The sequence below is a fragment of the Strix uralensis genome, chromosome 9, assembly GCF_047716275.1.
Source record: "Strix uralensis isolate ZFMK-TIS-50842 chromosome 9, bStrUra1, whole genome shotgun sequence".
In the NCBI taxonomy this organism is placed as follows: domain Eukaryota; kingdom Metazoa; phylum Chordata; class Aves; order Strigiformes; family Strigidae; genus Strix; species Strix uralensis.
This window is the reverse complement of record NC_133980.1, coordinates 14715166-14741729: the sequence shown is the minus strand read 5'-3', so window position 1 is coordinate 14741729 and position 26564 is coordinate 14715166. Positions and strand designations below refer to the sequence as shown.

The 26564-nt window shown below is 40.3% G+C and overlaps 1 protein-coding gene and 1 long non-coding RNA gene across 10 annotated transcripts in view; both read right to left on the bottom strand.

Moving 5' to 3' along the window:
• Positions 1–4906: 4906 nt before the first annotated feature.
• Positions 4907–15236, bottom strand: LOC141947263 (uncharacterized). The gene is made up of 3 exons (XR_012630062.1): positions 14809–15236; positions 6656–6788; positions 4907–5447 (listed from the first exon to the last, which is right to left on the bottom strand). It is a non-coding gene; the product is annotated as an uncharacterized LOC141947263 (long non-coding RNA).
• Positions 15237–20216: 4980 nt separating this feature from the next.
• OPA1 (OPA1 mitochondrial dynamin like GTPase) overlaps positions 20217–26564 on the bottom strand; it is a 56525-nt gene continuing 50177 nt past the window's right edge. For 8 of the 9 annotated variants that reach the window (XM_074877461.1, XM_074877463.1, XM_074877466.1 and 5 more), the window contains 2 exons: positions 22704–22781; positions 20217–22189 (listed from right to left, as the gene is read on the bottom strand). In XM_074877461.1, coding sequence (XP_074733562.1) covers positions 22717–22781 — 65 coding nt within the window. In that variant the 3' untranslated portion in view covers positions 20217–22189; positions 22704–22716. The other variant, XM_074877462.1, reaches the window with a different exon arrangement.

Genomic DNA, 26564 nt, shown 5'->3' with positions numbered 1-26564 from the left:
ACAGCCCCCTTCAGATACTTGCCAAAAGTTTTTACAGACCAGTACAGTCCAAAGACATGCTCCCTTCTTGGTCTCTGTTTCTGCCCTGTCAGATTTACTGGATAACCTTCTCTGCAAAGTGATTCTCTCAGTCTCAATGGAAAGAAATATTTAGAGGCTGATGCTGCATGTGATAAACAGCACAACCCTTGGCAGCAGTAAACGAGACCCTTCCCCTCAGCCTGTGACCACAGCTTCTCCTTATTAAACTCTTTATGTCATTAAGTGGCCCCGCTGGGAACAGCAGAAAGCACAACTGGGAACATTAATGAAGATCTACAGCATTACAAGAAAAAGCTCAATGAATCAATGCCTCGTGCCTTATTCCCATGGCTGTGACCTGTCCCCATTAGTAACAGGAGAGGGTTTGAAATGGGAGAGACCTCCCCTTCTCCTCTTTCTCCCTTGAGAGGTCTGTACCACTCAGCACCGAGAGCTGCTTGCAGGCAACAAAGGTGACTCTGGCTGACTTGTTGCCCTCATGTATCCCTTGTGTCAGTCCTCACCCAAATGGTGCAGACACCAGCAGCTGGGACCAACACTGGCTCTGCCACACATCTCTTCTGTCAGCTGGCGGCAGCTATGTTCACTACAAAAGCAAACACCCACCTTCTCCTGTGACAAAAATGAGCCATCAGTGGGCACTAGGGCTCAGGAGTGCAACCAGCAGGAAATATGAGGCAGAAAGGGAGGATTAGGAGATTTTTAGGCTACTTTAGGAAAACCCAAAAAGCATGCATAAGACACCAGCTTGCACAGATGAGAAGCAGCTCTTACCTCCCGAAATGAAGATCTGAGGCACATGTTCAAAGTGTACCACAGGAACGCAGGTGCATGGCCAGGGGATTAGGAAAGGGCTTTACACCTGCCCACATTCACTCACAGCTGGGTTCATGCACCGATCAAATAGCTTATGGCAGCGGGAGGGGTTGGGTGAAGGAAGGGGTCAGGGGGATGAAGCTTCGTGACCGTTGCAAAGTGATTAAGACAGACCCACATCAGACACAGACACGAGCATTCCCGTTCTGCAACTGCCACCAGCATCTCTCATCCAGGGCCCCTGTCCTGCTGCATAGCCCTGGGGAATGAGAACTGCTTGAGAGAGGTTCCTGCACCAGTACTCTGAGGGCAAGGACTGTCTGCAGGAGCAGACCTATGCTTTTCTGACTGGGCCACACCACAGGGACATATGGGTTTCTATCTGCAGGAATAAAGACTGGTGAAAAACTTGGAAACTTGATCACATTTTGCCCATATTTCACATACATGCTTGGCAAATAAACCAGGAAGCCTCAATTGCTCAATTATGTTAAATTCTGCACTTAGGGTCATTCAGCTGCAGGGTAGGGACGTATATGCATGTACCTATCCATGGCACATGTCTGCAGTCTGCAGGGAGTTATTTTGCTACACGAGCCCTGGTTTTCCCTTGTTCTTCTTAGTACCTAGGACTATATGAAATGATTTTGCATTTTTTTGCAAGGGATTTTTCTTTTTTTTTGTAGGGATGAGTCCTCTCTCCAGCAATGGTAATGTGAGAGCTCAATGTTCGTGTAGGACGGCACCGAGCAGACACAGCAGTAATAGGGCTTATATACAGAGGGCAGGTCAAAGGGGTTGTGGACCTTTAGAGCTTTCTAGCAGGCTTGGCAGGAACCTTTATGGCACACTTGACACAGGTCTCAGGACTTTGATAAAGATGTTCACACTGGTACCAGTCAATCCCATCTACCCTTCCCCGAGATCCTGCTTTCATGCAAAAAGGATTACCAATAACAGTTGCCCATGGCAAGGAAGAAACAAAAATTATAGATTTGTCTGAGCTATCTATGAATGTATGTCAGGCAGTCACAGCCATCCCCTCCTAGGCCTGCTATGCTTTTGATAGCAAAAGAAAAAGGGGTAGTTGGGCTGTGTGGCTCCCTTGTGAGCCTGCTTCTCCCCCCCCAGCAGGGTAACAGTATACCTGGGAAAACACTTAATTCCCCACCTTGTCTTTCCTTAGGCACAAACCAGAGCTCCTGCTCTCTCCAAACCATTCCCCTTCTCACAAGTCCATCAGTGCCCCTTAGTCCTCCAGGCTTCTCCTGGCACGCATGGGTGACCAGCACCATGGAGTCAGCCTTGATATGGGCAGGATGTGCTCCTGCTGCCTGGCCCAGTGTTACTGACATGAGGGCTATGCCTGTTCCTCACAAGAGAGCTTTCCCCAGGTAACCTGTCTGGTGGCTTGCACAGCCAGTATCAGGGAGCTGCAGCTAGGGACTGTCTGGTACCATGCAAACATTTATCCAGCTGTCTGTAATGGCCTTGTCCTGGCTCTGCCACCAGGTAATTTAACCTCAGGGATTTAAAACCTTAGAGAATGTCAGGCTGACAGTACCTTCCCAGAACAAGACTGTGCAAAGCAACCCCCTTCAGCAGCCAGCAGCTCCCAGTCCAGGAGGGCCACAAATCTCCCTAGAAGGAGAGGACATAGCAGGCACTTAATCTGTTCTGGCCTCTTTGCTGAAAAGCACAATGAAAGAGCCTGTTAGCAAGAGCTCACACCAAAATCTGCCTTTAACACCACTACAGTGACCAGTGCTGTTAGCAGTGGTGCCGCTGCCCTCACCTTCATAAAAACCTCGAGAACAAAGTGCAGCCCCGGGTCCAGGAGCCCAGCTCCAGTTCATGCTGCCTCATTATCTTCTCAGCCTTGTTTAGTCTTTGTCTCTAATGTAGATGGTAAACTCTCAGGGGTAGTGACCATGACTTACTTCACTGAGTGCCAGACAACTGCTGGAGCTCAATTAATGATGAGACAACTCCCACAGGCCCATTGTCTTAAGTGGGAGTTTTGGCTAAGTGAAGACTTGAGGGATTTGCCCAATAATGTCAGTAATTCAGGATGCACTTAAAGACAGTTCAATGTGCCTTTGCAGCAACATCCTTGGGAAGTGAGCATTTGTACTCCAGAGCACAACTGTGAGGAAGTCTAATATTAATTAGGAAGCAAACTCAAGAGTCCTAAATAGGCCCTTATAACAAAAGATCTTTTATTGAATAGCTGTAAAGGAGTGCAATGCCAAAGTTTTCATGCCAAAGTAACAATAAACAAACTGCAATTAATGCCTTTAAGACCAGTCTGTAAGTTCAATCTTACCTTAACAAAACAAGGAGCTTCTAAAAACATCTTTTAAAAACTGTAACAGGAAAAAAGAATGAATATAAACTTAAATAAAATATACAGGTTGATTCAACCTGTTTCAGCTGATAAACGGCGTGGTACTTGTTCTGTGCCAAAGTGACACTTGACCTCTATATATCTTCTTAATGAAGTCAGCAGAGAAAGACACCCAGTGAGCTTTTGTAACACTGCAAGCGAGTTGCAAGCTGGGCTTCACTAATGGGAGCTGTCACTTGGTTTTTTCCAGGTCACAAACTAAGAAGAGCAATTAAATCAAATTGGAGGCTGTACAGATTGGAGCAAGCCTCAATAGACCAGGTACCTAAATCATTAAAGACATAGTTCTTTTCCATGATAAATTGTTGAGGAGAGTGAAACATGCTGCTGGTCATTAATCTAGGCTAATCAGCTTGAAAGCTGGGTTGTTTTATTTAGTAATTAACTGGTTATTTGAAAAAAATGATACATGGCCTATAGAGCTGCCATCCAGCAGATAATAATGCAGAGCAGTGGGGAATCTCTTGAGGGCAATTCATGCCTTTTCAATTATAGCCATTGGCAAACTCTGAAAAATGGCTCTAGGTTTGTATTGACACATAGTAAAGAAACACACTCCAATGAACATAGCAGGCATCTTGTTGCATGCTGGTAATTGCTCTGGCCTGCCCCTTACACAAACTGCTCTAAAGCAAACCAAACACTTTGGAGGTGTCCTCCTTCTCATCCCTTGGGTTTAGTGTTTGTCAGACCCTTTGCTGGAATTGGGGGAAAAAAGCTGCTGTGTCTCAGTGGTCAGGTCTCCAATAACAGGGGCCCTAGCATGCTCTTTCACAGGTAGGAGCTGCATCTCCCTACATCAATGCATAGTGACCAGTCTGAACTTCTCCAGAAGTGCTCTGTGGGATCCCCAACTGGCTGTGACCGAATGCAGTCTAAGTAAAGAAGCCTACTTCCTGGGGAACCTGCTGAGCAGAGACACCAGTTGATCATTCCCTGCTGTCCCACATGTCTATTGATGTCCAAAATACACAGGACTGGCTGTCTATCTGTGTGCTGCAGCAAAACCAGAGTGAGAAAGTCCCTTTGCAAGAACATACCGTAGAACAGCGTGGTAATCCTCTAACTGGGAGGAACTAGCTGGTCCTATCTGCTACGTCAGTGAAAGGCCAGTGTCTCCCAAACCCCACCACAGGGTTTTTTTCACACTCAGCCCTTCCAGTCATTTTGCACAGGGGCACCTAACTCCTTTGCTCTAGACATGGATGTATAAACAAACAGCTTTTCCTTTGGTGACTGAGACAGGTCTTTTAGCCTCACCAACAATTGCTTCCAGGTGTCCACAAAAAGCCACTCAAATGCAGGGATCACATAAATGAACCACATGTCCTCAGAATGGATTTTTGTCCTTTGTTAAATACAAAGGACAGGAGAGAGGTTAAAATTCTGCTGGAAAAAAGCCTCTGGACATAGAAGAAAACTCCATTAAGTTATATTGAATACATAGACAACAGCTCTGGCTCATAAAGCTCCCAAAGCATGAGTTGCTGGCAGACCACACCGGAGTATCACGCACACTTGTCCTGTTTTTCACTCCACCCTAGGCATGTGCTGCTGGCAAATGTTGGAGACAGGATAGCAGGCTACTCGGACCAGTGGTCTGATGCAGCATGACGGCCCTTTTGTTAGGTGTGTTTTCTCTCTTAAGATTCAGAGGAAAAGAAATGTCAGGCTGACACAGCAGCGATAGGAATCCAGGCTGGACGGAAGGGCAGTACCATTAGCAGGTAGGTAAGCACTGTGCAGAGGGATGGGCTTGTTGCTCAGTCACTGTACTTCAAAAAATATTTCCTCTTGTGAGAGCCTTTGATGGAGATTTTGAAGGCAGGAGGAGAAAAGAAAGAACCTGTTCGATGGGGCAGGAAGCAGCATCCACCATGCAGAAGCAGCATCCACCACGCACACAAAGCTTGCAAATACAGGCCATGCAGGGTTATTAAACCTGGTTGCGGGGGTCAGGAGAGCCCCAGAGCCAGCAGCATCCCACAGAGCAAGCAAAGCAAGATCCAGCCAGCTTAAAAAAGCACCCGTTAATGAAAAACTTTACCAGGAAAGCAGATCACATCAAGGCCACACAGAAGCCTCAGATCCTTTAAGCTGCACTTTGAAGACCAGTGGTGACAGACCAACAGATAAAGGCAAGGTCACAGGCCATCAAGACCCCCTCCAACATACCGTGCAGCTGAGTTGGAAAAAAGAAGAAAAATCATTGTTGCTATTTGACTAAACATTATAAACTAAAAATAGCTGAATATCTCTGATTAGGAGAATTCCAAGGGCTTACAATCCTTGCCACTTGGGGTCCAATTTTTCTCTCTTTTATTATAGGCATTAGGTTTTGGACAATACCAGGGCTACAGAGGGCATATGTTAAGTTAGTCTAAGCCTGCACCACGCAAACCTTTGCACCCTGTAGGCTACTTCATTGAATATTTCTGTCTCCAAATGAGCTGTAAAGGTTGTAGTTTTTCTGGCAGCAGCCAGCACAGCTCCCATTAACACATGTTTCACGAGTATAATTTTCAACAGTATTAATAATTGTCCTCATAAAAGTCCATGAGAGGAACTTAATGGACTAGACTGTTTTTATTTCCATGAAATTCCTGCTCTTTTAAAAGCTCTCCATGCCTGGATTTAATATTTTCTACTTTCAGACCTCGACCAACTGTTTCCAGGCGTAAACTTTCTTCCTTCAACTGTGCTAATGCTAAACGAAAAGCGAAGTGATCTAAAGTTCTGCCAGACCCCGCAAGTTGGGTTGAAAAAGTCAAAGATGAAAAGGGTGCACCTGCCAGTCACCCTCAGATGACCAGGGTGGGACTCTGGGGAATCCTTAGCTCTAAACAAGGATTTTTTGACTGCACCAAAGACCTCATCAGCCTTTGGGAATGCCCACTGCACTGTCTATCCCACAAGGGATGGCAGCCAGCCAGATATGGCCACAATAGATGTAAACCCATGATCCAGTTCCAGACCAGGATCTTGGGCCTGGGGTCAGGTAGCGGAGGGGCAGCAGCCAGGATTGCTGAGCTCTATTTGCATGTTTGGTTCATTCAGCCACTCTTAGTTTCCATCAGCAAAGCAGGGTACCATCTCTGCGGGCACAGAATACTTGATCATTGAAAAGCAACAGCACAAAGTATTCTGGCTGAAGCTGGGAGAGTGCTCAGAAACCCAGCTTCAATACCTTTGCTTAGGCAAGGAGGGAACAGAATTACTAAGCTCCAAGTCATAATTAACACTCTGGAGGAACACATCCAATTCAAGACAGCTCCTAATTCAGCAGATAAAAGGCAGAATGAGATCTCCGTGCTGGAAGCGACAGCGCAAACTTAGTCAAAGTAGGGTGGTAGTATTTATCAATGACTTTAATAAGCTCAGCAAATTTACCTGGTGACAAGATCCATCACAGAGGATTGTTAAATCAGCCCTCAATGTTTCTTTACTGCAGGTCTCTTTTAGTCCAGCCAGAAGTTAGAAGTTTGGTGCAGATGATCACAGTGACCCATTCTGATCTTACCACCTAGAAATACCAAGCAGCAGGAATTGAAACCCTTGTAACAAACTGCTTACAAGCAGGTAATGGATTTTTATTTGTTCCCTGATGTCTCTAAATTGCACAAGACAATCTGTTGTAAGAAAATAAGGAAGAAATCTAAAATAAAAAAATACTTTATGAAGTATTTACCTTGCACTGGAAAATGGCCTTGTAAAAACAAACAATCAAACAAGAAAAAGCACAAAAACTTAATGCCAAGGATCACTGAACTCCCTTGATTTCCAGTATCAGTAGAAACAAACAGCAGGAAAACTTCACTTAAGTCAGAGGACCCCCACTCAAGCAATATCGAACAACCTTGAAAATCCAAGATTAATGTTGACAGAAAAAACCATGATGATCATCAGTGTGCATTATATCTCAGAATCTCTCTAATGCTGACCAAGCCAACACCTACCTCAGGAGCATCTTAGACCTAACAGGTCTGTTTCCAGCTTATTATAAATGAAACCGATGTGTGTTACCTTGAAAATGTTTGCTTGAAAAATTCACAGCTAGCTGGCCAACCCTCTTCTCTGTATTATCACCTAAACCCCTCAGTTTTGCATGCGGGTGTTTGACTGGGACAATCTTTTCAGAGTTAATTCTGCCCTTGTTCTTTATTAGAGTAATTGCTAGCAAACTTCACAACGCTGTGGAATCCCTGTGATGACCAAGCAAAACATAACAGGAATGACATTCTGGGGGACCTGAAAACCTGAATGGTGGCAAAATTACTGAAAAGAAGAGGAATTCCACAAACACTTGGGAATTTATGCCATAGTTCTCCCAAAAGGTTTTTGACTTAGACTTCGCACACCCCCTCTGTCTTCTGTCATCTAACGTGATGTGATTCCAAGGGGATCCTTTTGTCTTTTGACTCTAAATTAAGCCTTACATACAGGAAAGCTATTTCCAGAAGGACGCAGAGAAAGGGGATTTCAGACACAGAATACTTCAATGGTGAGGCATATCCAGAGAAAAAGGCCATACCAAAGCACTGGTTTTAGAATTTGAATAAGCAAAAAAGCCAGCCTTGTATTTCTCATCAGCCACGTGGGTTTGCACAATTAAACCACAATAGTTTCTTCCAGGGCTTTGTTGAGGTCCAGAATAGCCCTATGTGAGTGTGCAGTGTGGCATACCATGCCTATTCTCTTCTCTCTGCAGGTCTGTCTGCCCGAGGCAGCTCCTCTGCTCCATACAAACCTGTTTCTCCCTGGCTGTTGGAAAGGAGTTGTGGTTTTACTTTGCTGCGCTTGAGCAGTGTTTCTGATAACGTCTAGGATCAGATGTTGGGAACCTCTAGGAAATATTTAGTTCAGGTCACACTGAAGCCTTTGTTCAGTATTTCCTTAAAGAAGGCAATTTTCACATTAGCATTTATTGTAAATTTATCAGGCCCAAGGAACCTGACAAATTCTGGAAAAACCCTCCTGCCATACATTTTGGATGTCCATGAATGAATATTTTTGATAGAGAACAGGTCTTATTCAGGGATTTCTAGCTACTTCTCATCCTAAAATCAACTGTGCAGGTAACAACCAGTACAGCCAGCAGTTCCAAGTTGAAGCTTACAAGACACTCTGAATATGGCTTAATACACATTTCCACTTTCTCTGAGGTGGAGTTGATGGAGGCTACTTAGAGTAAAGACTGCTTGGTTCTTTCCCATTATAAATTCCTGATTATCAGTGGCTGAAAAAACATTACCAACATGTACCTGTTCATAATAAAATTTCTTATGCTAGTTGTCTGATCCCAAATGATTTCATTGTTGCTATTAAATACAGAAAATGCTAAGAATCTCTAGAGCTTCTTTGCTTAGGAAGTGGACTTCAGATTTATTAGGAGAAAGCCTAGTTCTCAAAATATTTTCTTAACAAAATATTGGCTTTTTTAGGGTTAAGATACAGTTCTGGATTATTTTGAAGAACACATTTGAAGCCAACAGTTTCTGAAGGACCAAAGATAATGAACTGTTGCTCATCGATACGGGTAGTCCCAGGTTGTCATATACATGTATGCAGCGGCCGAGCAGGCCACACACCAAACATTTTAAATAAATAGACAAAATAAATGGCAATATAAAATGTTCTTGACTTTGTTTTATAACAGCATCCAGAGGTCTGTCTGTACAGGAATGGTAGTTTGTTACCATCCAAAGTCCTACTCCAAAGCCTTAACAGGGTGGAGGGCTGACGCCAGCTGTATTTGGCCTGATGAGCTCCTGCTAGCAGACAAGCTGGACGGTGCTGCCTCACACAGAGTCCAACGTGTTCCTTCAGAGGCTGCCATTCCCTTGCCCCCAGGAACTACCATCTCCTACTGAAGCACCAGGCTGTGTCCCTGCCCTGCTCCCACCTCCTTCACCCTGAATAGCCCACGAGGTCTGGCTGAGCCTTTCTGGGAACTGCTTCCTTCAGAAGGGAAGCCAGAACCTGCAAGTTTACTTGCAAGCCTCATTCCTACCACAGAGTGCATAAGGATATATATCACCCAGAAGCAAAAATCACAAGAGCTGAGCTTATTGTTGAAAAAGGGATAGTATCACCTTTGAACATGTGAAAAACCCAACCCCCTGAACTGGGTAGTGGCTGGCAAATCAGCTTCTGCTGTACACAACTTTGGCTGGCTCAGCCAGAACAACAGCCACTTCTGCCATCCACATTTGCAGGTAGATGCAAAAAAACTGAAGCTTTATGGGATGCAGAGGCACAGGGCTGATGGCTGCTAACTGTCTTTGTCCACTTCACAGCTATTGCTGGGGGCATTGAGGGGGAGCCTGGAAAAGCTTGCTTTTGCGAAACCGAGAAACAGGTCTGACTTCCTCCTGGCTGGGATTTTAGTCAAGGCCGGCACAGTGAACGCCTTGTTCTCCCTTGGAAGTTCAAGACAGTTTTGTTTAGGGGAAATAGAGGCTTCAGCAGCTGCTTTTTGGTAAAAGGAACCTTATAGACAATAGGTGAATCATCCCCAAAAGCAGTCACTTGACATCAGCCACAAAAGCTTCCAGCCTCATGATCAACGAGCCCTTCTGAACTAATATAGGAAGAATTACAGTGGTATTTTCCTGAAGTATGGAGCTTTGCCTCTCCTTTTTTGCTGGGAACACAATTATAATCCAATCTTCCACTCCCTTCAGCTTTGAATTACCCAAAACAAGGCTACAACATGGCAAAATGTGAACAGTAGATCATAGGACTTGTCCCATCTCAGCACCCGATGGTGAAATCCATGCTGGCCTCTTCCTATTTCTTTGACCTTAGACTTTTTTAGCATGTGACTGCATTAACCTCAAAGGCAAAGCTGTTTTTTTCTGAGACACAAAGGAAAAGGAAGCAAGATTAGTTCAACCTAAAAAGGCAATAAAAAGCACACGCTATACCTATTTGTGTGTCTACTGAGAGTATAAAAAGCTGTGGATTAATTTTTTAATACATCTGTCGAGGGGTCCAATCCTGCAAGGTGGTGGGCACCAGTCTAGAGAAGCAGGGCCCAACTGTTTGCAAAGGCTCTCTTTCTTGCAGATTCACCTCCTAACAGTGTTTGAGTTAATGTTTCATATGTAATATCATAACTGCAGATGTGCAGCTGGACACTTTTCAAACAGATTCATTGTGATTTAGGTTCTCTACCATTTTAGCTTGCAAACTGGCCTAAATAAAGTTTTCATGCAGTTCACACGCAAAACAAACTGTAGGTGAAATTGGAGATGTGAAGCAAAGGAATCTTCATCCTTGACCTAAATATGAAATAAATAACAAAGCTGTAGTGAACAAAGACCAAAGGTAGCATGCAAAGAGATCTTTGTTAATGACACCATTCTTCTGGGGCATGTCCCCACTGAATCGCACACAGCTGAATTACTCCAGTCTGACCCAGAGGGATGACTCACATTAGCAAACAAATGAGCCAGAGGTGCTAGTGAAGCAGAAGGGAGAGACCATGAACTGAAACTATGGAGGCTGGAACTCAGGTGACACTGGACCTTCACAGAAGTCATGGGGAGGTTGGAGAGGACAAGGAAGAGCCAAGGAGCAGTGCTCTGCTCAAGTAACAGGATGTATGCGATGGAATTTGTCAGCTGCATTTTGGCTCATAACCATTTTGCCTCTTCTAACACGCTGTCATGGAAAAGAAAGAACTGATAGTAGTGGGCTTGCAACATAGCATTTCCTTTCCAGAGGGACTAACGTTAACTGTACTAATCCACAGTGGGTTTTTTCTGCCAAGTATTCTTCACTTTCAGACTCTTGAAGCCTAGTCTGGACTCCTCAACATAGACCTGCAGCATAATAAAGGAGGGTGGTACAGACAGCTTTCCAAAAGAGAAAAGAGCTCCCTGAACAGCAGCCATGCCATTGCCCTCCAGTGTTTTCAGGAAGAAAGTGGCTTGTTTCAGCATCAGTTTGAAGTAACCATGGCAGAGACAGGATGTTTGGTTTCAGAGAGCAGGCAGTAAGTTTATATTGTCAGAGCAAACACTTGGGCCTCCAGATCACAACATCCCTTGTTGTTTACAGAGTGTGTTATGCTAGAATCGGATGCGAAGATGCACTTCATGGTAACAAAAGAGGACAATGCCATTATCCTGCAATTGTCAACAGTGTTACAGTGCTGAAGACTTTAGTTCAATATTTGCCAAGCAGTAAAATGAGCAATGCCTGTCAGTTTGTTGACCTAGATGCATCAGTTATTAGAAAAACTATATTGAGCAGACAGCAGTTCAGTTTCAATTGTTTGGGACTAAATACCAGTCACAAAACTAAGTGCTATTGAGTTACATTCAGATTAACAAGAAAACTGTTGAAATCTCGTTCAGATGCTGTCGCCAGGATACAACAAACAAGCGTCCTTATGTTGAAACACTTTCAAACCAAGTGTAACAACAGTTTTGTCAGAGCCAGGCACTACTACTCTTGCAGACTGAAATTTCAAGGGGCATTTAAAATGCTGTAAACATCCTTTCCTGGAAAGGCTGAAAACCTCAAAAAAAAAGTTACCTTCCCCTTAATGCAGAATGATGGCTGTGGCTTCATCGACAGATGTTCTGCAAGCTTTAGGCTACAGCAAATGTTGGCACGGTGTACATGTCTACCAAACCATAATTTTGTTCAGTCACCTGTGTCACAGCACAGCCAGAAAGGCTTCAGCTGGCCATCCCTGCTGGGAAGGCAGCGGGACCTGGGAAGGCACCTGCCCTTGCCTTATACCAGGGCAGATGTAGGCAGGATTAGTACTCCAGTTGCATACAATTCTGGGTAAGTGGCACAGACTCTTGACAGCAGCCTAAGTGTCCTTCCCTTGCATTCTGTGTGACACCTCCCACTGCCAAATCACTTTATTACTGATCTGCAGCTGCAATCCATGTACAGGAGAACTACAAGCCTGTAGAATGGGCTTGTGCTAGATCACAGGACAGAACAAACAGTACTGACCCTAACACTTCTGCAGAAAAAAAAGGATGCAACAACATTGAGTTAAAGCAAAAATCAAGTGTGTTCTCCTCTGTTTCTTGCAGGCACTGTTTCAGGCCTCAAAGGGCTGACAATGCTCAGCCTTCAGCTAAAGAGCTGACAATCATCCCTACCCTACCACACTGAACAGGCAACTTCATGCCTGCAGGTAAAGTCTGTCAGAATCAGGAAAGGATCAGCATTCATGAGAATCCTTTGTCCATACTACAGTGAAACAGTTTTGCAAAAGCTTGATTGGTGAAGCCTACTGTAGACTGTGCCTTTGTGGTTTACTTGGGAAAAGCTGGCAAAATACTTCTCCCCATCTTGCCCAAGGAATCTACCTTCCACAGAGATCCGCTGCCACTCACTCTCCTGTAAGTGTCCTGCATCAATCACGTACTGCAACTGCTTCTAACTGCATGGACTCTACATATTGGGTGCTTACTAACTAGTAAGGATGCCAAAACAGGCATGACAAATACCTAGTATATTAAAGGCAGAAGCTCACCAGTTGGCTTCAACCCATGTTTTCCTAAGACAATGCACATATGTCACAGAGATTCCTCTCCAGCTTATCCAAGCTCTCAGAAAGGCTTTTCTTTACATTTTAAAAGAGGCCTCGGATGCTAAGATACCATTCTGCTTTCTTAAGTAATGTCACAAGACTTCTGGTTTGGCCACACAGTTACTCTTTAGAAATGAAAAGGAGAGTCCGTGCTTCTGCTTGGGACAAGTGGCAAAAACACTGCAATCTTTTTTATAAAGAATAGAGGGGAAAAAAGAGGAGAAAAAAAAAAAAAGATCAGGAACTGAGTTCAGTCACTCTGGGAACCCAGCCTTTATGTACTGTTTACCAAAAGGATGAGCTGGGGAAAGGGGTGAGGGGCAAATGCGTGCATTAGGTCTCACCTGCTGATTCTCAGGAGTCATGAATATTCTTATAATCCCCATCTCTTGGTCCAACAGGCTACAAGCCTTTTCATCACAAAGCTTAATTTCAACGAGGATCCGGGAGTTGCTCTAAGCTTCAGCAAGTGGTATAATATTCCCTTGTTTCCACATGAAAACAGCCTCTTGCCACAAACCACTCTCCAATGTTTCTTCTCTGTTACTCACCGACTAATAGCATTTGTCTTTCAGACTAGATTAGATACTTAAATAAATTCTGTTCTGGACTATGCAGAGACCAGTCAGCAAGTCACTATTTCCGAGGTAGTCAGCACATTTTTTTCATTGCATACATATGCATACATAGTATATACGCTGAGATACAGGTATATTTATAAAATGTGCTACACACTTGTAGTTAAAACCAAGACATCAGAAACAAAACTGAAAAGGGACGTGAGCAGTAGTGTGAACTACACCGTGTATTTTTCAAGCCAGACGGCACTATTGTAAGCTTCTAATCTGACCTTCAGCACATCACAGGCCAGAGAATGTCACCTGGTGTGGGCGTAATTTACATGCCAATAGGGCAGAAGAGGACAGGGAAGGAGATTGTGCAGGCAGGAAAAGCAAACAGGGTGTGTAAAAACATGTAACAAAGCAGATAAACCTTCACGAGATAACCTATGGCTTCCACAAGTCTTGCTGAATTCTAATTTTCAGGCATCAGGCAGTGGAAAATTATTTTCTTTTACTGAGAAGGGAAGTGTTATCTCCTCCAGATGAAGGGATGGACGATGCATAAACTGACAGGAGGGAAAAGGGCCTTTTTAAACGGGAAGCTCTTATTTTCCTTATGGCAATAGTATCCAGTCGCAACCGATCTTGGGCCATGAAACAAACATTTAATAGCCTAAAAAAAGGTTCCTTGCAAAAAGATCTAATTGATCAGAGCTGCTAGATAAAAGTCATGATAAAAATCAATGTTTCGTCCACTGGTTAGAGCAGAGGTGCTATGGTAACAACAAAAGGGATAGCATTGCCTTCCTGGTAATTGGTGGAAAATGTTTTAAATTTTTAGTTATTTATATAGTTTTTAAAAGGGTCTTATACAGTTACTATTCATGCTGATCTTGCTTGTGAGAAAGTAGGCAAGGCCTCACACGAAGTGATACATCATTAGTGCTGGAACCCTGTGAAAGCATGAAGTGTTTTAGCAAGAAATCTGGAGGGTGGAGCAGGGAAGCTCTTCTATTTGGATGAAGTATTTAGTTCATAATTAGACCTAAACAACAAAATAATTTGGACATGCAAATAGCTTTCAGGTTAGGTGGGTTTGAAATTACAACTGTTAGATTAACTCATCTTCCACCTGAGATATACAAACATACCACAGAGGAATCACAAATAAGCATGAGCAGTTTGTTTTGGGGGTGCCTTGAATCTGTGCGGTTTATGGAAGCTTGCTTTTCAAGCTTAATAGTATTTACTTCATAACATGTAATTATCATCTAGTTCTGTAAGTGCATGCAGAAAATACGTTAACATGCATAGGCATCAATATGATAGAAGATATCCCTTATGTCTGTACACTCAAGTTACAGTCCACAAACGTAATATTTTTAATATATCTACATTTAAGGCAACACCCTTACCTGGGGTATGATCATCCTCTTTCATTCCCTTTATGTCTGTGTCTTTCATACCAACTCTGAGGCCTGATGTTCTTGCAGATTTGTCCCAATGTCTGCTTTGGCTTGTGGAAGTCTTCTGTAAAGCATACACGCAACACAAAGGGATGAGCCCAAATGATAAACAGGCCTCTCACTAGATTTCTACTGGGCTAAGCAGATGCAGATTGTTGTGCATCTCCCATTTTCCTCCCAGATGCATGCTGCTGTGGCAGTTCAAGTTACCCAGAACATTTCTCTTAGAACACCTTCATGAATACTGACAGTGAAATAACATAGATTGGTTCCTGTTGTGGTTTACTTATGAGGGAGCAGCATTTTTGTGTTATGTTTGATACCTTGCAGCATCTGAAATGTAAAATCATACCTTAGGGGTCCATTACTCAAGAGGTAAGAACAACCCTCCAAACATCATGGCATTGACAGCAGAGGGCAAACTTACAACTATGCAGGATAGCTATGGTGGTGTTCCCACCTCACATTTTGCTACTGGTCACATTCCTCCAGTCTTCCTTCTACAAAAGTATCTTCAAGGATGCACAGCTCTGGCAACTCTAGTATGAAAGGCCTCATTGCTCCTAAGAGTCAGTCTTGGTATGTGGGAAACCACTGATTTCCTTCCCATCAGACACATGATCCAAGATCAATCCCTAAACAAAACCACATGACTCTCTTCAAACCTAAGCCGTGCTCTGCCAATTTCAGACATAGGACTGAAATACTCCTTTGCAATCCATTGTCATTCAGTGTATGCTGTACTCAGCTTTTGCCTCAGTCTCAACTTCTTCCCAACTAAACCACCTAACACTGGGCTGTTCAAAGGTTGTTCTTTGTTTGCTTCTTGTCTGCTCTTAAAACAGATGTTTCAAGGCATGAGAGAGGATATACACACATGCACACTGGAAAAAAAAAAAAAAAAAAAGGTGTCCAGGTGTTTAAGCGATGCCAAATGTGAAAGAATTCCAGTTCACTGCTTTCTCCTTTAATCTGGCAATTCCAAGGGACCAAGCGTGTCACGACTTGTACCCAGAACACTTTCCGCTCGGGTGAGTTCAGACAAGGTCTGCATTAACTCCCCAACCTGCAAGAAAATTATTTGAAACAAAAGGTTCAGATATGTCCATTTCCCTCCAACAAGCCTGGAAACAAATGGTACAGGAATGAGGTCAGAAAGGAATCATCCGCCTACCATACCGCTGAATTCATTTACCTACCTCAGAGCCCATTCAAGGAAAGGGGTGGGATGGGGAACAAGGGATGATATAAAGCAGAATGAAGCTCTGGGGTCGCTCGCTACATTACAAGATTTGACAGGCCTTTGCCAGCCTTCAGCTTCTTTGTGTCTTTCACATAATAGAGAAACACAAACTGAGCAGCCTGTGATCTGGGGGTTGCACTATTAGACGGAGCAAACCCTTTGCAAATGCTAATAGTATTGTAGCATCCTGTCAGGCAGCAACACAAAAAAGGATGTTGATTTTCACATGAACCAGAACAGACTCATTGTAAGGAAGGTTGCAATGAATGTTCCATCTCTAAACATCAAAAGCCATAGGCAACTGGCTTGGGGAGATGAGGCAACATACTGCTACAAATGTTCTTAAATATATGGGGTACACTGTTACCTTAACGCGTATTTCATGAGGCTAGCAAAGAGAGAACAGCTGCTTGAAGTGGAAGTGAAAATGATCTTTGGTTATGATTTCTGTAGTGAAATAATTTCTAGATCTAAAGAGGCTTTTGTTGTGCAATCTACTGTATTCTAGCAGTTTGGAAGAGATGCTCCTTTATGAAACATGAATGTGCAGATTCAGACACGGGTAGAGTTTATACCATTTCCAAATGGTAAGGTTGATAGTAATAGAGCCCAAACAAAATGTGCTTGTCCTTTTTGGTTCTAAGGATGTGGCAGCTGTCAGTCTTGTCCAGTGTTGCCCAGTTCTTTTCTGAAAAAAAGTCTCTAAAATGTTCAAGAGGATACAACACTTAAACTATTTCTGTTATAAAACTTATAAAATACCCTTTTAAGTCAAACTTCACATCTTCCCCTATATTAGAAATGGTATAATCCACGGTGTTAATAAATGCACGACTACAATTAACTTTCAAAAAGTTCATTATTGTCCTTTGGGTGAAAAACTTGAAGAAAGCTCATCTTGTTGGTTGTCACTACCAAGGATAGTTCAGAAATCCATTTTAAAGTCAGAATGTGAAATCACCACACAGGTTAGGATGCACTGCTCTGGAAGCCCTCTTAGATCCTACAGACTTTCAACAGTAGCAAATAAAGAGCCTTCTATCAGTGTTCTGCAACACAAACACACAACTATTTGCAGCTATGCACAGTAAATAGCTTTCACCAGAAATGGCTAGAAATACTTCTGGAATTGGCTCTAGAACAGCACCTAGAGCCAGTTCCAGAATCAGTCCCACAGGCAGCAGCTGGCTCATTTCTGGATTCATCTCCAGAACTATGTCTAGAACCCCACTAAGTGTCAATTTGAGAAACATTACAATAAGCTGCTAGACCCAACTCTCAGCCTTATCGCCACAATCACTTCTAGAGCCACTTCTGGAAACATTTCTCACCGACAGCACCAACCCAAGAAACTTATCTAGAGTCGATTTCAGAAATGTTTCTAGAAGAGTTTCTGAGGTTGGGTCTAGATTTGTTTCACAAGCCATTCCAGAACACTTTGAGAACTATTCCCTGAATCACTTCTACAGTAAAAACTAAAATCATGCCTGTGATTTTTAGCATTTCTGACAGAACAACAGCTTGGATAATTTCACCTTCTAATGTGCTACAGCACTGAGGTGATGGCAGATGGAAGCAAGATTTGTGTACACAGAAATCTGCATGGGTTTTCCATTCCAGCACCACAGCATAAACAATCATTACAATCTCTGTATCCTTTCAGCTTCTTCCCTTTGTTTCTGCTGTATAATATTTTATACTGAAAAATTCTTAATGACAGCCTTGTTCTGTAAAAGGTCTGTGATCACAGCCACACAACATACAGCACTTTTGACCAACTATGGCTTTAAGAGTTATCTGACTACACAGGACCCATCTTGCAATGGCTTTACAATGCATTTTATTTATCTTACTGAATAAAAACTAGCAAGTGATTGATCAAGGTGTATAAAGATTTCTGCAAGGGAAGATGGATTACTTTTTTTTCTTTAAGCCAATTATTAAGCCCTATAGAAAAACATATTTATTTCCATTACGCAGCTGATCAGAGAGTGTTCATAAAACATCTCCTAGCCTGCAAATCAAACATCAAGAACCATGTCTGTACACAAGACAGCAGTATCTGGAAATACAGTAGTTCAGGCCAGCATGGTAGTTTTTAATCAGAACTGTAGTCAAACCTCTTACTTTCTCTCCAGGCTTTGGAAATGGGCAGGTTTCTACTTCTCAGTCAATGGAATTCTCTAGTCAGATGCTTCCTGAGGAAATGAAAGTAAAATGAAAATATGGGAAGCTAGTTTATTAGCTGCTGTTTCTTCAGATAGCCATATATACTAAGTTCTTGTGAGCTACCCCAATATCTGAGTAATCTTCACCACTGTACATCCCATCCGTGTGAGAAAGTATGACTGGAACATTTCCTAAAGCACCTCAAGACCTAGAAACACATTCCAAATAGTCAAAGAAAACTCATGCTGCCACTCTGCAAAAACACAGAGGGATCATCACAGTCTGAGTTCATATGGCAACACCTTCACGGACATAAAAATATCCCACAGACATCTCCAGGATCAAATCCAAGATCACCAAGAACATGGAGTTCTAACTGACTCAAGAGGCCCTGGGTCTGACTTAAAGATCCCATATTTCAACATTTATCAACTGAAGTGATGAAATCTCTTCCATCTTTTTAAATACAACTGTTAAGAGCTCACAAGTTACATTTAAGATATATGAAAGTTAAATTCTCTCAACTTTAGCTTTGGAAATACATCGTAACTCAGTTTCGGGTCAAAATACACTCACTCAAAAAATTGATTAATGTATCCTTGATGGTGAAATAGAGCATACCAGTGCATTTAATAAGTAAGAACTTCACTTGACATTTTTACCCTCTAACTTAACTATGCTTGCTTTTGACACTTTTATAAATTTCCAAGTTTTTAATCTCTCTCGTGGTCTGATAACTTAGGATGAGGTTACTAGTAACCACGCAGAAGGAAGGAATAATTCTTGACATTTGAAAAAACACCATTTGTACCTTTTTCATGAAGAAGCAACAGAAAAACCCTCATCTCATGAAAAACTGAAGCATCTTACTATATGTACATGACAGTAAAGAACATGCTTTAGAAATGAAATATCCATTTATGTAATAATTACATTCACATTTGCTGATCCCCTCCCTAATCTCAAAAAGCCACAGAAATTACAGATTAGTTTTACAATAAATTGCTTTATGCAGAATCTGAAGGTAGTATATGTAATATAGAAAAGTATCCTGAACTTGGCAAAACAGGTCGGAATAACATACTTTTCAGTATCACGTGAATTTTAGCGACAGTTCAAATAATTACTATCTAAAAATTCTTGTAATAATCCACACATCCTTCTTATGCTGCTTAACATAACTACAGCTAACTATCTAGAAGATACTCCTTAAAACGAGCAATTTTGAAGTGGCCAACTAACAGCACTTAAATCCATTTTTACTAACTTACTAGTGAGATAAGCACAACTTGCCATAACTCTTCTTTCCTCTAAGCTTAACATAAAATCCTATAAAAAACAGCATAAAATTACCTGTTGCTTATTTGTCAAGACCATTTTGGTTAGTTTAATCATGAAATCAAGTTAATGTAGAGTTATACTCCTTCACTGATCCTAACATGCCCATGTCTGCAATTTAAGCTTTGTGGAGCAAATATGCAGCAGCTACAATACCACAGTTTCACAATGATTTTTTTTTTTTTTTTAAAACAGATTTAGTAAAATTTTTCTTCATCTAGAAGAAAGAAAAAAGAAAAAGATATATTCCTGAATTCGTGGATTGCTAAACTGACTGCCCTATAATTCTCAAACCCATTGTCCCAGAAAGCATGTTTATTTTAAGTGCACCTGGAAAATAACACTCCATAACCAGTCTTCATTTATACTTTGAACATCAGTTCATTATCTAAACTTCCAGAGACACAAGCTTTCAACATGATTTTTCATAAGATATCTTTGTCTGAATGTATTACATAAATGCTAATGTAACCATTAATTTATATAGTAAAAGATACCACAATTACCACTAACCTGGTGCTGACACAGCACTTCTGAATCAGACATTTTAATATCATTAACTGTATACTTTTTCACAATTTAACAAACGAGAAAAAGAAGGCCAAAGTGACTTCTGAATTAGGTGCAATAGCACCGTGTTCAAACCCCACATTTTATTATTCCTTCAGTTACATTTTTATTCAATAAATACCTAGTTTTCATGGAATACATCATGCTAAGTCTTAGATGAGCAGCACAGAGAAGTTGGAATTAAAACTACAGGAACATCACACTAAGAGATGAACTCTGGGCCACGGGATGCGATATTTTGCAACATTTACATTACACAGAAGTTTCAAACAGTGACCTCTAGGTAAATGCAAAAGTTGGTTGTTTTTTTTTTTTTTGTTGTTTGCTTGTTTTTTACAAAGAGGGATTTAACACAAGTACAGACTTACTTCACTTGCTATACAACCTAAGGACTCTGTCTTCAGAATTGTGCAAACTTACATTTCTGAAATTATCTTCAGACAATGATGATGACACAAGCCATTTTTTCATTTTTTTGTTCTCAAACACTCATTTTCAGGAAGTAATTTTAAACAGAAAATCCCAAAACATTTAGTTAGATTACATTGAAATATTCAACCTTTCAATGCCATTTTATGAATAGCTCTACATTAACTTTTTGTCCACTTAACTAAGTATTTTATGTTTAAACATTTGGGGAACATCCCACCAAATTTTGTATTGGTTCCTCTGAGAGCAAACAGAAACAGTATCTGTTGGAAAATATTCAGATTCCTCTCTTTGAATTGCCACACATCAAAATCAACAGCCTTTTCAAAAGGGAAAAATAAACCTAGGTCAATTTTTCAACATACATAATCAGACAGCTGCAAAACAAACTATTTTCAGGTCTTACATCTTCTTCCACAGAAATATTCAGAAGTGTTTCCAGATCATCTGTGAGAAAGTGGGCAGAAATATATGGTGGTGATTAATCACCAGGCACCTATGATACAGAGCCTATATCATGCTTAAATTTGTCAGAAGCAACATTTCTATGGCAAAACTGTAAGGCAGTAAAAGAAAGACTACTTACTATTTTTACTATACTGAATGATAGAAACCAAGTGGGTGTGGAAGGACCTTGTGCATAACATTCTTATAAAAGCGATTTTGGTCTACAGTAGCTATTAGAAAAAAGAAATTAATTATATTTTTCCTTTTTTAGTTAAGGAGGTTGGACAAGTTGGAATTGTACAGAGTATCTTTCTACATTTCACATGTACTTGATCAGGTTACTCTGTACCTATGGTGAAGGGAGAAGTTAGCAAGAAAATTAGAGTCTGTGCAATCCCAGAAATGAAATGTAATTGGCTGATTCAAGAGTAACAACATATATTAGGAAAGAATGGGTAAAAGGAGCAGCTGTTGACATTATTTCCTGAGCCAAACCTTTTAAGGTATCAGTGAATAGCAGTCTGTACTTTCACTTGAAAGCACTACACGAATTGCTTAGATGATGTCTCTCAAGAGTTTAGGAGTTCAACAAAATCCACAACTTCCTCTCAAGATCTCAATACTATGCTTTCAAATCTGTACCAGCGTGATCAGAGAATGCTTCAACACAGAGCTTAACAAATACAAATGGTATTACTTAGAAGGGCATTTTAATGTACATACAAATACTAAAAATTTATGTCAAACTCCCAGGATCATTTGCAGGCAAGAAAACAGATAAAATCATTTTATGAATCTGATCCAGCTCTACCATACAAGACAGATGCCAAAAATAAAAGCTTTTTTCCTTTCATGAAAAAAACCCATTAAATGTACAACTTCAGCAAGCTCTCAAGCTATCTCACTGACACACAAGTCAGATTCTTCTGTCATGTGCATGTAGCTTCAAAAATTAAAAGAACAGGTGGATTCTAACTGAATTTCTCAATTCCACAAGACACTATTTTCTTTCTCTTCCAACATTTCAGGACGCTTCCCAAAAGATAGGAAAGAGAATGGGACACAAAAGTCCTTTCTTTTCAGTCTTCTTTGTGCAAGGTATCCTGGAAAAAGCTGCATTCTTGTGTAAAGTTGCTGTTGAAACAAAGGAGATTATTTTAAAATGTGTGCAAATATATGACAGCACTTAGGCTTATGTTTTTGAGAATTAATATAGAAGAAAGAAATTTGGAAATTACCTGCATGCAAATATTTTTACTAACAATACACAGTGCCTTTAAGGAAAAAAAAGAATCAAAATGCTTTTATAGACAAGAAAAGTGTTCCCTTAATTTTGATTCCAGCTAGTTATGCCTTCTTTCTCTTAACACAGATAAAAATAACAAAGACTAATCAAATAGCCTACAGTGTTTCACAATATGTGAATAACTAGCCAGTAACTGTATTTCTACTAAGTTTCATATCTGCTTGTAGTGTAAAAGCTGAAAGTATAGTTCTGCAGATTAGAGGCAAGAAGCAGCAGCAGCCAGGCACTGGAATAAAACAAAAAGGAATTTTCACAAAGTCTGTATCTAAAAGAGATGGATAATAATTTTATATTGAACACTGAGAAATTGTAACAATTTTTTTACAATCTAAACATGATTACCTGCTTGAACAATCTACTTTTCTTGATGGAGGGCTTCTATGAAGGCTTCAAGTTTTTCCTGGATTTCCCGAACTTTTTCTGGAGGAAAGAAAAATTACTTCTTAATTGAGGACGTGCCCAGAAAGAAAAAAACAAAACCCAAACCCAAACCTTCAAACATGAACAAAAACTAATGCTGTCATCAATATTACCCTATGCACTTGGTTCTTAACTATGTAGATTTAGAACATTTTTCTACATCAGAAGAAATGAAACCCTGTCCCATGTGAAGAACTTCTACAAACATATTTTATGATTATCATGCTAATTTAATAATTCAAAAATTTACCAAAGCAATCCAGTACTGGAAATGTAGTTCAAAACCCTGAAATTTCTTTTAGATCATGCACAGCAGAACTACTGTACACCTGTTACATGTAGGGAGTTGTTATCTTTTAAATAATGCCCACCAATCCCTTTATCTTTTAACCAGATATCCTTATTCTCTACAGCAAGTGTCACAAACACTACTAATCATTCTAGAAAGAGTTGAAAGCTAGTGCCCTTTCAGCAGGGAGAATTTCAGGGAACCAAACGTCAGTATTCCAGACACCTATTCAAAAGGGCATGCACAATGTTAAGAATGTTTAAAACTTGCACTTTATTTCCTTGCATTTCAGTAGTAACCAGATGGATATGGGCAGAATCTTATTTTATATAAATACTAAAGCTGGAAGTTTATTTCTCTACAAAAACGTGACTAAAACACAACTACAAATAGTTACTAAGAATGAAAAGGCAACATTGATTGAGAAAAATTCAGGGTTCAGGCATTTTTCCACTCTTTTCTCAATTCCATACAACACTTGTCATCATATAACCTATTTGATTTATTAAATTGCTTATGAAGCAAGATTTAGAACATAGCTGGAATCCAAAGCCTGCAAGATTTCCTGCTTCTCTCTCACCACATCCTCATTTGAGGCTCCTTCTGTGTGTGATTATAGCCATGAAAAAACACACACTTCAGAATATGAAGGAACAGGGGGAGAGCAGTAGGACAGAGAAAAATAAGTTAGATGAGCATAAACATTTTTTTTTCAAGCTAAAAATACTATTGGATTAAAGCCGTATGTTCCCTTGTATAAGATACAAGGTTTGAGCTTTTTTTTTTTAAAAAAATCTTTTATTAATGTTTTCTTCTCTTTAGCAATACCATATGTTATAAACTGAGCTGAAATAACAGCAAAACAGAAAGAAAAATAAAACAATCAGCCTTAAATGGGATACATAAGAATGAGTGGGGAAAAGAAAAAAATGACCTCCAAAGAGAATGCTCTAAGAATGTAGCTAAGGGAACTAAATGTTTCATCCAGTAACAAAGTGACAATCCCACAGACAGTTATAAAATCTATTTTAGACTAATTATAATAATGATAGCAATAATAATACCTCAACAAATCCCTGTAGTTCTGTTCTAACAGAAGTAGAGAATTTTAGTTGGCATTTGAAATAAAATATGGAAAATAGTCTGCATGAGGATGAAGAAATCTCAGACTTGTATCTTTACTATGCAATTCTTAGGTGAAAAAAGGCAAGCCACTTCTATGTTCAACACTTCAGTGTCCCCTTCCCCAATGGTGCTTATCTACAAACACGATGTACAGTGAGGCTGAAACACATTCTGAGTCCTAAAGAAAACACGAAAGAACTTTCTTGAATTTCAGCTGATTTTGTTTTTTTCAAGTACTTTGATATTAAATGAAGATTACAGCCAGTGTGAGGGCAAAAGCTGCATCTTAGAAGTTAAGAAACAGCAGTAGCAGATTTTTACCAGGAAAAAAAAATTTAAAAAGAATAAAAATCCTTGATTCAGTTCAGCAGAATCTTTGAAAGCTGCCAATGGAAAAAAAAGTAGTCCCATGATCACCTCGCCTTACTAAGCACATTCAAAATGTTTTCATTACTATCTTTTTAAATAAAAAAAGAGTAAGTATTGTTTGAATGTCAGTATATAAACCTCTTGTGTAATGAAAACAGTAATTCTATGGCATTTATTTAGGCAACTACTTAGCTAGGTTTCCAATACTAATGCTCTATGTATGTTTACAAAATTAGCCTTTGAAATAATGTCCTATTATCTTGGACAGAGTTGACATATTTTTGGAAATTATTAATCCTGGACCTCACTCTCTAAAATGAGCAGCAGTTGCCACTGATAACTGGAGATTAGATCTCATGACCCAGAAGATCTCTTCATGTTGTGCTTTCAATAGCTTTATTTTTGATGTGGATTTTTTTTTTAATTGCTACCTGCTTTCCCCAAGTACGTTCTTTATATTGATCAAGCCGTTAGACTCAGTGAAAGCAGGCAGATTTAGCAGTATTAAATGCAAATATTTTTCCCTTCTCAACCTCTTGCTAATGAAATACTCCAGTCCTGAAAATTAATAGCATCAGCAAAAATCTATAATTATTATTTCACCCTTAAAAAAAAAAAAGGTTTGTGCCAACAAAATCTATTTTAATTTTCTGATTAGGGCATATTAAAGTAACAGGATAGCAAATATGTATTCTACCAGAATATACTGAATCAGCTGTGTTTGCTCAGAGAACAGACATACTAAAATTGGCTCCATATTAAGAGCACTTTATTGGTTTTTATACTTGGACTGAACTGAAATGATTGCTTAACTGTAATAATTATGAGGTCTTGAGGTAATTTAATACTTTGAAAACACATGCTGGCTATTCTTAAAAAAAGAACAGTTACAATGACTGCCAAATAGCTGCAATTATTCATGCTATGCCCTGTATTCTTAGCAGTAGTAAAGCCTTTTGCAGCAGCAGACCCCAGCCAACCTGTAACATTTTCCCACAAGTCCATTCTGTAGCACAGAGCAGCAGTCTGCTAAATTGGTTTACTTTTTAAATAGGCTAATGGCAGAGCTATGCATTTACACAATTACTAATCTTAATAAACCAGTAAATATAAAAGCTTGGGCAGAACTCTTCTAATGACTGCAAGTGCAGGGTCTGCAATTCCGGGATAACTGCCCACGGTTTCATCAGCACCATGTGACATTGCATTTGGAACAACAATTAATTGTTATAATTGTTACAATTCAAGAGTCAGATCTTTATTTAGGGCAATTCTCTCCTCTGTGTACCCACATTTGCAGGGTTTTGATTGACACCTAGATCAAAATATTAGTGACTTACACTTGTAAATTACTTGTAAATTATAGTACATTTTGTTTTGAGGAAGGTTTGTCAACATGTCAAATCTAGAACATCATTTGGGTTTCAGGTGAGAATACTTCTATAAGTAAATTAAGGGATAGACAAAGGTGACCTGTTGCTCTTTCTAGGTTTTGTGATACTGTGTTTTCCCATGTACAAGTGAGACACAGATTAAAAGCATTTAGCTTGCTAGCAAATTATTTTTGTAACAGGTTGAACTACCCCAGCACTGGTATACAAAGCTCCGGTACACAGAAGGCTGTTGAAGTACTACACTCTTATTATGCAGTGCTGTGGAAGTTTAAATATATACTATTGCTTACACTGGGTTCTAGAAAGACAACGTGGTCTTTGGTAGTTTTAATGCAGACCTGAAGTTACAAATATGTAATTCTTCCAGCACCTGTTAAACAGTGATCAAAAATCAAATTAAATCAATGAAGAATAACTGTAACTAAATCCTTGTTTCCATCTTTAGAACAGTAAAATTCACAGGCCTAGGGGCAATGAATGGCTATTCTACTTCCCATTTACCCCGTGTTTACCTAAAAGATAAGCTGGTTCATACATCAACTCATTATGCCTCTTGATCTGGTCATGAATATTCCCATAATCCTCCCTCCATATCCCATAAAACTT